At 49.3% G+C, this 14,382-nt stretch overlaps 1 protein-coding gene across 6 annotated transcripts in view; it reads left to right on the forward strand.

Annotated features, from left to right (window-relative positions):
- FHL1 (four and a half LIM domains 1) overlaps positions 1 to 14,382 on the forward strand; it is a 60,792-nt gene that overhangs the window by 42,807 nt on the left and 3,603 nt on the right. For 2 of the 6 annotated variants that reach the window (XM_065901406.1, XM_065901409.1), the window contains exons 1-3: positions 6,082 to 6,103; positions 13,388 to 13,569; positions 13,711 to 13,885. In XM_065901406.1, coding sequence (XP_065757478.1) covers positions 6,082 to 6,103; positions 13,388 to 13,569; positions 13,711 to 13,885 — 379 coding nt within the window. Of the gene's footprint in view, positions 1 to 5,777; positions 5,833 to 6,016; positions 6,104 to 13,387; positions 13,570 to 13,710; positions 13,886 to 14,382 lie in introns of those variants that run through there. The other 4 variants (XM_065901410.1, XM_065901408.1, XM_065901411.1 and 1 more) reach the window with 3 other exon arrangements.

The raw sequence follows: 14,382 nt of genomic DNA on the forward strand, positions 1-14,382 counted from the left end.
CTGGCCTTTACTCCGTCTCGCCACTGAGTTTTCCGGTAATAGTGCTTGTCGTCGCCAACAGGGTAGCTCTTTCCGCAGAAAGTTCTTCACGTTTGCTCTCCCAGACGTGAGTCGCCGCGGACCAGCACCCTCCTGGGTCAGGCAGACAAATAATGGCCCTCGGCGAAACTTGGCAGATGGGGACCAAGTGAGGCTTTCGATCCTCCAGGAACGCGATCGGCCCTGCTATCAAACCATCAACCCTGTTGCCTGACAAGATCTAGACTTCCTGAGTGACGCCCAGATCACAGCTTGACGCCCTTCCTCCCGCTGTGCTCCCACACCCACTTCTGTGCCCCATGACCAACCCCGCAGAACCGCTCATGTTTCCAACCTCTACCCTGAATTCTGGGGCTTTCCCCTGTTTCGGAGTTGAAAGCGCCAGTGCATAATGAGGGGGATGTAGTAATTCCGGTCCTTTGGTACATGAGCACAGGTCGTATGTTACTAGTTGAGATCTCACACCCCAAAGCAGGGCTCGTGAGTTACTATGATCACACCTCTGGTCAAGGCAGTCGGTCCCAGGTAGCAGAATTAAGAATAAGGAGATGGAAGCTTATTTGATTTGCTGTTCTGTCCTGTTATGGATACTGATCAGCTGGCTAAGTTATAGACTAGGGTCATGGAATGTTTAGCTCTCAAGCATCTATCAGAGGCTTGAAATGTCCATAACAGGTGGGCTTGGTGAATGCCAGGAGTTAGCATGATTGAAAGGGTGTTTTGAGTCATGGCACATGGCAACATGGAAATAAAACAGATATATCACAGGTGGGTGGTGGTGGTAGAAATAGACTGGAAGAGAATTTTAACACCTAAAACATGAGAAAGATTTATCCCTACAGGCTTCTCCGTTTCATGAAATATTCGTTTCCCTCTGATCTGAAATTCTGTATTTGTATTGCCTTCTAAAACTCTTACTGATTTCTGTTTCGTTTCTTTTATCGCTTTCTCTTTATTTCCTCTTTTAAGTGCCACTTCAAATATATATTTTTAAATCTGAGATCATCGTGGTGGCTAACTTTGAAAGTCATTTGTTCATGTTGTCCTGGTGGTGATTTCTGGTTAGAAGCCCACAGAAATATCTCTGGGATGTGCTTGGTACAGTTCCTACGTCTTGGCAAGAGTCTAGGAGCAGTATAGGAAGGGGCAGGCTTTGGGGGCAGGAGACATTTAAAATTAGTTACTAATCATGGAATGACATTTTCAAAAAATCAAATGGCAGAGGCCACGGCACGTGTTTAAAATGCTTCATCTCTGAGTCTTACACGGAGATTTTCTAAGCCCTGGTGAACTGTGAAATGAACAGGCCTTCCCTGGAGTGAATTAGCACTAGCAAGGTGCTTGGCCATTTCCAGGGTCTTCTGTTTCACGTATTTTATCTCATTTGTAACAGGTCTTCCCCTTTCACAGCCACCCTTTCCTTCGCTCCGAGATTCAGAGGCCCTTTGGGGAGGCAGAATTCCAGGTTTGCTTTCATTCGGGCCTTACCTGATATAATTGCCCCTCGTGTGGTTCTGGGGGGGCCCCCTCGTTTTATTCTTTGACTGGTTGTGACACTGAGTTGTGACACTTAAGCGGTGACTATGCAAAATTCGGCTGCTCGGTAAGAAAAAGTACTCTTTCCCACCCTGAAGGTTGACAGGAACATGAGATGGCAGAAGCTGTCCTGGGCTTTTTCTTGCCAGAAATACTCTGGAGAGCTCAACGTTGAATCACACCGTGTCTCGGTGCATGACTAGGTGCCTTAATCGCGCAGTTGGAGTCACTCGGGAAGATTGTTGGTGGGGGGACTGGGGAGTCTGACGAAGTTATATCGAGAAAAAACTTGCCGTGTGTTAATGCATTAGTAGTAGGCGTGGGGAGGAGAAGAAGAATGGAAGAGAAAAACTAAGATGAAACCACTGATACATCCACAAAGACTCCATTCTAGCTTGTTATCCTTCTCTTGCCTCTGGCGGCGACTCACAGCCTGTAAGTGAACCTGAGTACGTTTTCAGATTTCTTCGGGAGAAGAAAACTGCAGTCGGGAGAAGGGTGACCACAAGCCAAGCCGTGAGTGAGGAACTCCCGAGATGTGGGCCAATTAGGTCACTGAATTTGTCATGTTCGACTCTTAGGTTGCACCCCTTTGAACTTCGGAAGTTTGATCCTCCCGGTGGTATTTGTGAGGTAGAGATTCTGAGGTTCGATTGCAGGGCAAGAATCCCCACAAACATGATTCCACTGGAACCTCCCCCTCATCCCTGGTTCTCTCTTGGCTTGACAACTTGGACCCTATTAAAGGGGCTTAGTTGTTGACATCTCAGAAGAACCTCCTTATAAAGCCCAAAATAAAGTGCCGTTTTTCCCCACAGCGGCTCCGCCTCCCACGTCCCCCGTCGCGTCCCCATCACCCAGAATCACGACCTCACAGGGGTCACGGCTCCTCCCCTAAGCCGTCCTCTTGGTCCTGCCCCACAGTGTCCCTTCCAGCTCTCCTCTCCGTGCCCACTGCCCTGAGTGCCCTCATTCAGGCTGGTGCCCGCGCCATTCCTTGCCAGGCTGTGCCCTCCCCTTGCGCGTGTCTGTGTGTGCCAGCGCGCTCTCGTCCCGCGCTCCCGCCCGCAGGGGATTGCGTCCTGCCTCTGGAGCGGGCCCTGCCCTGCTCGTACCTTTGCTCGCGCTGTACCCTTTCTTGGAGTGGCCCCTGCCCTTCTCTGTGTGCTGCAGTATCCCCCGTTCTTCAGGGACCAGGGCACATACCGTCCCAGCCATCTAGTCTTGTCCGGTCCCCCAAACCCGATGTGATCTCTGCCTGTGATGAATCTCGACACCACTTCCCATCTGTGTGGTCGCACTCGCCGTGCTGTGCCTTGCATTGCTAGTCGTCTGTATGTCGATCTTGGTACACCGCAAAGGAAGGACTGTCCCTTATTCTTTGTGACCAGCAAAATATCTTGCACTGCACGGTAGGACACGTGTTCAGCAAGTGCTCTTATAACATCAGCGAATGCGTGGGGCGGCACTCTCCACAGTTGGAGCCAAAGGCAGGTTAAGTGGAAGTGCAGTGTGGTTGGGGGACAAGAGTGTGTAGATATGCTGAGGCAAGCGGAGCCTCAGGGGTCCCCACGCGACGGGGGCCCGAGGAGCTGCGATGCACAGCACTCACTGACAGGTCATTCTGATGTTCGCGAGAGCAGGGGAGGCCGGAAGGCCCGAAGTGTGGCCTTCACACACGAAAGCGATTTGTTCAGGAAACACCAGCCAGCTCCACCAGCAGTGTAGGAAGGTGCTTTGTAAACAGGACAGTGATTATTAGGGATGCTGGTACACGTCCTGCTGGTGATGCGGAATGAAGGTGGCTCAGACGCTGATGAAAGCGGTGCCCGTTCGGGTGTCCGCTGAGTGACCGTCAAAGCTTCGGAACCACTGAGCCCCCCACTCTTCTTACTGAGAAGTTGATTTTCAGCTGACAGAGGGCCTTCTCTGTCTTGGTTTTGTGAAAGTTACAGCTTTGTGACTTGCGGACATGGGCAGTGGGGACAGATGTCAGAGCAGGTGTTGGTCACACCTCGTGAAGCTCCTCGGAAGGCCGACTGCACCTGGTTGGCGCAGACTGCAGAGTAAATGCTGTTGTCGTCGTCCAGGCTCCCGGCCCACACCGGCCGGTCGGAGTTGACTAATTAATGAACGGTCAGAAAGCAGTTCTCTTGTTTTTGTGTTTTCTCTCGTGTTTCGGGCAAAAGAGATTTAGGTGTATTTGCTCATTTTGTATGGCTCTCGGTCTGTCCGTGTTCTGTTGTCACCTTTCACTTCCTGGAGGAGAGCCTTGGGCGCGCCGAGCTTATTGTTCGTGGCTCGGCGAGAGGGGCGTTTAAAAATACCTCAGCTCGGGCTTCCCTGGTGGCGCGGTGGTTGAGAGTCCGCCTGCCGATGCAGGGGACGCGGGTTCGTGCCCCGGTCCGGGAAGATCCCACGTGCCGCGGAGCGGCTGGGCCCATGAGCCACGGCCGCTGAGCCTGCGCTTCCGGAGCCTGTGCTCCGCGGCGGGAGAGGCCGCAGCAGTGAGAGGCCCGCGTACCGCAAAAAAACAAAAAACAAAAAAAAAAACTCAGGTGTACCTAAAAATGCACCTCACTAAAACCGAAAATTTAGGGTTCGTAAAGGTTAATCCTCTAGTAAACTAAGAGCGTTTCCTCTGGGTGACAAGTTTGAGTTTGTTTCAGGGGCGTGGCGTCCTTCAGACTGGCCAGTCTCCCTGCCAGAACGCAATCAGCCGAGATAAGAAAGGCTGCGGAGGCGTGGTGGGAGCGCAGCGCCCCTTCCCTTCTTTTCCCAGGCTTTCTTTCCTTTTTTTTTTAATCTTTATTTTCTTGACATGTAATAAATCTGCCTGTAACGTCCGGGGTTTTACTGTTACATCATTTTCCAGCTAACTAGGAGTTACTGACAGTTTTAGCTATCTTTTAGAATAACTCTTTTTCTTTTAAGTTGGATGCATACCATACTTTAATAATCCAAGACAGTTCAGCTGTGTTTCCTGAGTATGTTTCGTATAACCCGTATATAACAATATTGCTGTGTTCTTAGTCATTTTTACATTTAAGGGTCCAAAATATATTTCGAATAACTTTCCATTAAACGTTTGAAGAGCATAAGAGCCGGGAAGTTCATTGATTCATTCATCGTGAAGCGTGTATCGCTTACCTGCTGGTTCTGGGATCAGGAAGCCAAGTAAAGCATGACCCCGGCCCTCAGCCTGGGGGGAAGATGCATGAAGAGGGTGAAACCAGTGACATGCGCTAGACGAGACATGGCCTGACCCGGAGCGCAGGTCGTCCCCTTTCCTTGAGGTTCAATGGCTGAAGCCACTTTTGGGTTCCAGGTGGGGCTACGTTTCCGTTTCATATGTGACTTGATTAACACTTTCCACGTCTTTTAATTCATTTTTTCAACATAGAGTTTTCGCGGGGAACAAATTGGGGAAGAGGTAGGGAGAGCCGGGGTGGGGAGCATGTTTGCGATGTGCAACAGGGTGGCCAAAGAAGACGGCACTGCGAAAGTGACTTGGAGCAAAGCCTCGAAGGAAGCAGAGGAGCAGCTGGGAGAGGCTCCATGTTGAGGGGATGGCCGCCAGGACCCTGAGGTGGGGCGTATCTGGAGGGTGCAGGGGCCAGCAAGGCATGAGGGCGAGGGGGGCAGGGATGAGGCTAGAGAAGGATCCGGACGGGGGTTGGGGAGGGACTCACAGGCCCCTCCTAGAGCTCCATCCTGATGACCAGCCTCCGGCCAGTGGATGACCTGTTGAGCTGTTACAACATGTTAGGGCGCCATGTTTTCGTCCATATTTTTACATTCATTGTTCCTGACAGTGAAAAGCGAGAGATTCCGTTTGTGGGACCATGTCTCTTCCTTGGTGTTCATAGCGGGCGTGTGTGTCTCCCTCCTGCTCTGCTCTGACGCTAAGGAGATACGAGGCTAGGATTGCTGTCTTCAGTATTCTCCCGATCTCTGGTGCAGACCAAGTAGGACAGAGATAATGCCTTGATCTGTATATTCATGCTGTCTAATCCCTTTTAATTACACTGGTAGCACAAGTCTGTCTCTTATAGTTACTTTTATCATTAACGGCACAAAAATGAATTCTTCAAAGGACCAAATGCAAGCTCTTTAGGCATATAAAGTGGATTAATGAGGGTGGCTCAGCGTTAAGGTATGCCAGGGCCGAGTCCAAATTTTATTCCGGTACAGGGATCACTTTCTATGTGGCCTCTCTGGCTCTGGAGCTAATTTGGATGCTGAGTAGCCCCACAGGTATTTATATGTAGTGTTTGGTATTTTTACTGGGTCCTATTCTTCTCCCTTGGATCACCTAAAATGGTTAAGAATTTTCTAGTGGGATTAAGGTTGTGATCTCTGGGGAGGGGTGGGCCATCTGCTCTTGGTTATTTTTGTGTTAGCCGCTTCCCCTTAAATGTATGTTCACAACTGAGCCACAGCCTTATGAGCTGGGCTTGAGGGAAGACTGGTCTAGGTGCCGCTCCTGAACTTGGTCTCTAAGCCATGGCTTCCCATAGACACTCAGGTAAAAGCTGCATATTCTTTATCTTCTAGGAAGCACAGTTTTATTTGGGCACTGAATCTTATGATTTGTCTAAAAGATACTTTTCGACGAAATGATTTTAGCCTTGTCTATAAATAGTAAATCGTAGCTCGTCTCTGTTCTGTCCTTGCCTTCTTCGAATGCTGTTTCCAAGACAAAAGATTATTCTTATTCAAGTAAAATCAGCAGTTTGAGTGCCTTATTTATTTTAATGTATAAACATACTACTGTATTGTACATTTTCCAGGACATCTTATGAAGCTGAAAGAGATTGTGTGAGGAAGGAGGTTTTCTTTGTTGTTTTAGGAATTTTTTTGTTATTTATAAGATACAAGTCTTCATCCTGACAGTGCTATGAATCGAATTTAAAGTGTTTAGAAAAGGTCAATCGAATATGGAGCTGGAAGGAGGAAGACTTATAACTAAGAAAGTCCATACTGACTTAACCACATCTCCTCCTTTGCTGAGCCGTCTCTTTCCTTCCTGAAGAAATTGCTGTGATACTTTTGATATGACACATAGGTTATTAATTGTTCTGATCCGAAAAAGGGGCAAAGGTTCGGAACTTCTAGACCGTCATTACCGTGAGACTCTTCCTGACACCGAGGAAGCCCTTGGGCCATGGGCAAGACTCCCCCGGGATAGGGACTGAAGGACCGCCAGTTTCCCCAGAAAGCCCGGTTCTCTGGAGTCAGCCTGCTGCCACTCTCTCCTGCGAAGCCAGCGATGTCGCCGTGGCTCCGTTGCCCTCTGCCTAAGCAACAGTCCCCTTTCTTAGCAACCAGGCACTTTGGCCCAGCTTTCAGATTAAGGGGCAAACTATTATGATTATCAGCGGCAGTCTTTTGGAAAAATTGATTTTGAAAGCTTGTAACTGCTTGCCAGTAATATATATATATATATATATATATATTTTTTTTTTTTTTTTTTTTTTGCCTGTCAATACTTAAACAGTGGAAATACTTTGAGAAATTTCTCTTTCGTTGTTTTAAGACGAATATGCTGTGATGGAATGCACTGCTTTCATGAATCAGTGTGCCATGTCTTCCCTGTTCCCAAGGGTTCAAGAGCCGTCTGTTTTTCTCCCCACCCCCCAGGAGCCATTTTACAAACATGGCACCACACGCCTGACATTGTGGTGATCGGCCAACATACATATTCTCTGGGTGTAGACAACAGTCAGCTGTAGCAGTTGTTCCAGTGGACCTTGAACTCACGTTAACTCCCCGTTTTATTTACTAACCAAATGACAGAATAGGGAAATGTATCTCAAAGGTGACATATTTATAACACGCCCAACCTTGGTTTTTAAAGTGCACCAAATCCCGACGTTATTCTTATAGTAAATCTGGAGGCTGTAACCGTGACTAGACAAATTACTGACACCTTCTAGATGATTTTTAAAATCAGGAACTGTCATCTTGCGTTACGTTAGGTTCGTAGGTCCATGAAAGCAGTTGAGAAAGAAGTGCTCACAGAAGGAAGCCCCACAGTACCCTGAAATGGACTTTGTGTGGACACAATAGAGGCTCGGATAATTGGATGGATGAGAATCCATTTTCAGGGGCCATCCACATACTTGAGAGGACAAGAATTGATCCTTTTGTCATTGAACACTTACCGTCTGCAAAGTTGTGCAGATTTCATTCCTTTACCCTTTGGCCTTTTAGGTTGAGGATGGGGTGGGTGGGAGGGCAGGGAAGTCACCCAGCATCCTCTCCAGGCAGGGATGTGACGGGAATGGGTGGGCGAGGGGAGCAGACCCGGTGGACTGGCTTCCTGAAGTAACTGGGAAGTGGTAGTCAGAAGCCTTGGTCTAGGGTGAAACTGAACGTTTTGTACTTTTAATGACCACCAAACGACCACCTGCTACCGTGCCACAACTAGAAAAGCTGAAAACGCATGTTGTGTTGGCTACCAGGTCAGAAGCCCTTTCTCTACGGTGCGAGAGGCAGAACGTGCCGCACGTGTTGTGTGCGACGTTCAGAAAAGCCCTGTGTCAGGACAGAGTGGCTCTGGGATAGGATCTGCCCGGGCTAAGTTCAGGGGCACGTAATGTTTCGTTTGATCATCTCTGTGCAGCCCTCCTGATCCCGGGTGTCATCTAAACCGGGTTACCTGTGACCAGCAAAAGCCAAAGGAGAGTTGGCGGGGGTTTTCCTAAACGCAGCGTACCGGCGAAGTCGCTAATAACACGGAACTGTTACCTGGTCCGTTTGTAAGGGAAAAACCACTTTCCGATTTTCTGTGAAATCCTCTGAAAGCCCACTTTTCAGTGACTCGTGAGCCCCTCCCTGTCGCAGCTGTGCAGGTGTTTATCCCCCACGTGGGGCGGCGCCTCCAGGTGCGCAGGCGCGACTGCTGCGCGAGCCTCCCTTTCATCAGCGAAGGCTTCGTTCCGTGTGTTGAATGTTCTCATACGTGGAGTGACTAACGTCCTGGTATGTTGCACTTAGCCATTAACAGACCAGAAATAACCTGCACTTTTTCCCATTTGAGTTGCTGTTCACTGTTTATACTGTACATTATACCACTCAGGGAAAGCACATAGTGAGAAAAATGCTACCTAGTAATAATACTCACTTCTTCCCTAAGTATTCTTATTTTGAGCCACTTGGGCAGGAGGGGAAAAATGAAGATTAGCAAGAAATCCACGAGAGAATACATATAAAGCAGAAACAAGATTATTAGATACAAATTGGATCTTCTCTAATGAGGTTTATAGTAAAAATCAAAAAAACAAACAAGAAAAACCAGATGTTGCAGTGTTATATTTCTTGTATGTGTACATGAGTAAATCGGAAGCCAAAACTTTTTATTGAGATACTGAGGTTTATATAGGCCCCTCTTAGAATGTTGGATGTACTTCAGGAATCTTCTGAAAGAGGAAGCTTGTTTATTAAGTGAAGAATGATGTGTCTTTTGAAGCAGGCATAGCAAGAAAATCAGGCTACCATCTTGGAATAAATACCTAAAATTTGACACATTTCCAACTGCATTCCAACCGGCTAAGTCTTATAAAGGACTGTCAGTTAGACATCAGCACCTTAGGGTCACAGGCGCTGCCCCCTGATTTTCTAAAACGGAAATCTTTGTTATAAAATGATTAGTCAGGGGCTTCCCTGGTGGCGCAGTGGTTGAGAGTCCGCCTGCCGATGCAGGGGACACGGGTTCGTGCCCCGGTCCGGAAAGATCCCACGTGCCGCGGAGCGGCTGGGCCCGTGAGCCATGGCCGCTGAACCTGCGCGTCCGGAGCCTGTGCTCCGCAACGGGAGAGGCCACAACAGTGAGAGGCCCGCGTACCACAAAAAAAAAAAAAAAAAAAAAAGATTAGTCAGAGAGCTTCCCTGGGGCAAACGTGTCCTGGACAAAGGCAGGAAGGGAAGTAGTGTCCTACTGGTATGTATCCAGTGTTTCATCTCACGATTGATGACGCCCTTTCCCAGATAACAGCAATAGGTCAAGGCAAACGGATCTGGAAGTTTGGGGAGGTTAAAAGGTTTTGTATTTCATGAACTTAGAAATGCTAAGGGGGTAAAAAATTGTTCCCTAGGAGATACACCTCACCTAAGTCTATGTCATTCACTAAGATTAAAGAGAGCCCCAAAGAGGAGGTAAAAATGCCACCTTCATTTTTTTCTCTATTCTTTTATTTCTAACAAGGGGAAAGAAGGGGAAGCGTAGAGCTTCTCTCTCCTCGTGAAGTCAGTGCTTAACTGTGGCTCACTTGGTACAGCCCACGAATCAGGGTATTTGCTGTCTTTTAGGAACCTGTCAGCGTCGTCATCTATAAGCCGTTTTCTTAGACTTGTTAATCTCTTAGAGGATAAGTAGTAACGAAATATTTTGCTCTTCTGCACACTGTCGATATTTTATGCAGAGGTCTGATGTGGTAACTATCTCATCAGCAGGAATGTAGTACTCCAGCTTCTTCCTAAGTACACTGTGTGAAGGTTTGAAATAGTTTTGGACCAAATAATCATAAGGTTAGAAAACCACAAGGTAAGCTCATTCCCGTTGCCCAAAGTTCCACTTACTGGGTTTATTGCAAAAAGGTACTAAAGTTCATGAATTTGACATTGACATTGTTAACATGCTTTAAGTATTTCCAGCCTGTTTACTTCTTAGGCAATAAAGCCTGCATTCCTAGAAGTGCCTATTTTATCTTGACAAGTAAGTGTTCGCACACACATGAAAGAGGCTGGAGGCAGCTGTGGAAAGCTGTTCTAAAGGGTGTGCCCTTTGAAATCTGTCACTCATCTGGATACACACTCTCTGGGTTTAAGTACACATTGGCGGGGAATATGAGATGACCCTGGGCTTTTCATACTGAAGAAAGAAAAAATAATAATGCCTACAGCTGGGACTCAAAAACACCAAGTGGTGGGGCTTTCCGTAGTGGTGTTCACTGAATTTCCCTTCTGCTTGGTTTTACGACCCTGCACTGTAGGTGTGATAAAGTGGTGAACAGATTCGGTGACTCCATTTTCAACACTCTCTGGTTCTGCCATGTTCATTGCTAAGCCATGGATTAGTTCATCGTGTGGATGCCTAGAAACTCTTGGGCGAGTCGTGTTCTAGAACGATAAAAATAACCAATGAAGAACTTGGCATTGGTAGAATAGTAGTTTGAAAGTATGTGGTTTTAAGGCGGGAAAGGCTTGGCAGGTAAGATCTCTCTGGTAGTATGAAACCACAGCGGTTTTCCTTCTCTCCAAAAGCTCTAAATGGAATCCACTGTGTCTTCTGGTAGTTTGTTTTTTTGTATGACGTAAGTACCTGTATTTTTACCATAAAGCTAGGATTCAGAAATACCATGAGACAGAACCATCCCTTAGGTGGGTCTCTGTATGGTACTCTAGTACAGAAATATTTAGAATCCATTTCTTCTTTGAATGACATCAAAAGAGAGTGATATTGGGGCTTCCCTGGTGGCACAGTGGTTGAGGGCCCGCCGGCCGATGCAGGGGACACGGGTTCGTGCCCCGGTCCGGGAAGATCCCACGTGCCGCGGAGCAACTAAGCCCGTGAGCCATGGCCGCTGAGCCTGCGCGTCCGGCGCCCGGAGCCTGTACAGCTCCGCAACGGGAGAGGCCACAACAGTGAGAGGCCCGCGTACGGCAAAAAAAAAAAAAAAAAAGAGAGAGAGAGAGTGATATTAAAATGAGTTGGGTTCAGACTTACTCTAAATAGAGACTTTGGTAAGAGAGAAGGAGGGATTTTCAAATGTGGTCCAAGAAGATAGTCTCTAGCCACACAGGAAGCCAGCGCTGTCTAATCTTACAAATTCTGACTTCCTGCCAAATGACATTTAGGACCCACTGATAATTGCATTTCCTGGCACTTACTGTTACCGGAGATTTATTTGGTTTCTCTACACAGCTCTAAACAAGAAAGTAAATCTTCGCTGAGTGCACAGTTTCAATATGGAAGAGCTAATAAGACAAGGATTTTATGTGACATGTGAAAGGCCAGCAAGAATGAATTAAGGAGAGTGATTTTCAACATTCTATCCCTGTGACAGGCGCCCTTTCCGGTGTACACGGGGGCTGGCTAAAGACAGTTTAAAAGCTGCCTTAAGTAAACAGTGCGTAGTTCAAGGAGATGGACCCTGGTGTCATCATGTCTCCACTTTTCCTTTCTAACCCAGTTATGTAAGGGAACACCCCAGTTCTCTTTTGGGGGAAAAGTGCCGGTAAGAACCGTTCTCTAGTCACAGTAAGTCTCTGAACTGGGACATGACTGTCCCAAGCACCTGTCTTCGCACAAGACTGTCACTGCTTGGCTTCAGTCGTCAGGTGTCTGGAGAGCCGGTGGGCCTGGGGCGCTGCTCACCTGCCCTTGTCGGAGGCTGGTCTGAGTGCGAGTCCCCTGCCTTAGCCCAGCCCCGGCGGTGCTCAGACACAGGGTGTGGTTTCCTTAGCTCGCTCTGCTGTTTGGTTGCCTACAGCAACAGGATCCAAACAACTTGGACATGTGTTTGTATTCAAAAAAAACTGGGAATGGGACCCAAAGTGGGAGTCTAGGGCTGGCCAGTTAGTGGAAGAGCTGCGGTGAGTACCGGGCGACTGCTCGTTTCTTTTCCCTCCTTCTTTCTCTCAACTACTGCTGGGGTGTTCACTTGCACAATAACGTCTGTGGGTAGTTGGAGAAATAGCCTCTGTTTTCCTGTTTCCTGGGCGGATTAAATAATTGCTGTCTATTCACCCGTGTAAGCTTCTTTCTCAGGGGGAGAGGACGAAATTAGCGTCTGCTTACAGAAGTTGGGAGCTAATAGAAACTCACATTTGGTACCTCTTTGGTGGCAGGATTAACAGAGTGCTCTTTAGTGCCTGTGATTCCGGGGGCGGGAGTGGGGTGGGGTGGGGTGGGAGGGAGTAGTTATATGAAGGCAATGGAAGGGGTTCTTGGCTAACCATTTCCCCCCAAATTATACCTGAAAATTGCAAATGTCCTAAGTCGTATAGTTCATTGACTGTATTGACCCTTAGTTGCTTAAACAAAGGGGGATTTGATTTTGGCGCATCACAAAACCGAACGTCACCGTGACAGGTAGTTCACAAAACTGGCTGGTATGCGTCGAGAGTGCCTTTTAAATAAGTCCTCTCTTGCCTGATCGCTTGGGCCTCAAAAGTCAGTAAACTATCTGGGAAATAATTCTTTAGGATCTTTTCAGGGATTAAAAAGTGCCCTGGCAGACTTAAAAGCGGCCATTTAAAATAAATTAATAAGCATTGCTTACGTGCCTAGCGTGGTCCAGAGTCAGCAGTAAGTTTCTGTTCAGATGAACTGCATTTTGCAGGTAGGAGGACAGCTGGGCGTCCGGAGGATGCTCTCCCCGCTGAGAAAGTTGTAGGCGGGGGTTCCTGGTTGGGTCTCTAGTGAGGGCCTGGGCACCTCCCTCCCTGCCAGCTGGGCTGCCCGCCTGCAGACTCGGCCCAGAGAGCCGTCTGTGTCCTTGTCCTTTGGTGTAGGCTCGGCCTCCGCTCTCCTGCCTGCCCCGTCCCAGCCCTGCCCTCACTCACCCCACCACTTGGGGCCCCGTGCCCGCCAGAACCCCTGTCTCCCTCCCCCAGTGTCCTCTGTGAGGCAGCCCAGCAGGACTCTCTCTCCCGGGGCCCCAGGGACTCACCGCGGGGCGCTTTCGTCGCAGGAGTCACGGTGAAGCGCCTGTCGCCTGGGTCCCGTGGTGGCCTCCCCAGAGCCCCTCGGGCCACGCTCCAGCCTTCCCGTTGGTCATTTGTCCCACCTGCTCGTCCCCCGCAGGTCCCTCCAGCTACAAGGTGGGCACCATGGCTGAGAAATTCGACTGCCACTACTGCAGGGACAACCTGCAGGGAAAGAAGTACGTGCAGAAGGACGGCCACCACTGCTGCCTCAAGTGCTTCGACAAGTTCTGCGCCAACACGTGCGTGGAGTGCCGCAAGCCCATTGGCGCCGACTCCAAGGTAGCGGCCGTGGGGGCGGGCGGGGCTAAGGGTGGACCTGGACGGGGCACCGGCCCTTCCGCTCGGGCTCTGGTGTGAGGGACCATGTCGTCTTGACGGGACGCCCCGCTCACGGCGTCCGGCCCCCTGCTTGGTTCCCAGGAGGTGCACTACAAGAACCGCTACTGGCACGACACCTGCTTCCGCTGCGCCAAGTGCCTCCGCTCCTTGGCCAATGAGACCTTCGTGGCCAAGGACAACAAGATCCTGTGCAACAAGTGCACCACTCGGGAGGACTCCCCCAAGTGCAAGGGCTGCTTCAAGCCGATCGTGGCAGGTACCGGCCGCACTCAGCCCCGGGGCAGCCAGGGAGGAGGCCCTGGGGGCAGACGTGGCGTGGGGTTGCTTGCGGTGATGGGGCTGGTGCTGCTGGGAGCCGCGGCTGGAGTTCAGCGTATATATGCACGCATATATATATACACGTATATATGTGTACACATATATGCTCGCACACACGCACACACGGCAACTAAAGAACACTGGAGAGAACTGTCTGTGGCAAGAGAAGGAAGTGAAAAGTATGTAGCGCTTTCTCACTTGGGATAGTAAGTGATCGAAGCATGCTTCTTCCTCAGGGTGTAATTCCGGGTCACGTAGTCCCCCGTTGAATCTCGGAGTCCACAAAGGCCATGGGGGTGGGGGGGCAGGGATTCAGGCATCTGACCCTAAATCACTACAGCCGGGGTCCCCTCCCTGACAGAGTCTGGGTTGGCATGACCACAGGAGGACGCGGTAGAGAAGCCCCTGCGGGTAGGTGACTGGAAGCGTGAGGCC

Source organism: Phocoena phocoena, chromosome X, assembly GCF_963924675.1.
Source record: "Phocoena phocoena chromosome X, mPhoPho1.1, whole genome shotgun sequence".
Taxonomy (NCBI): domain Eukaryota; kingdom Metazoa; phylum Chordata; class Mammalia; order Artiodactyla; family Phocoenidae; genus Phocoena; species Phocoena phocoena.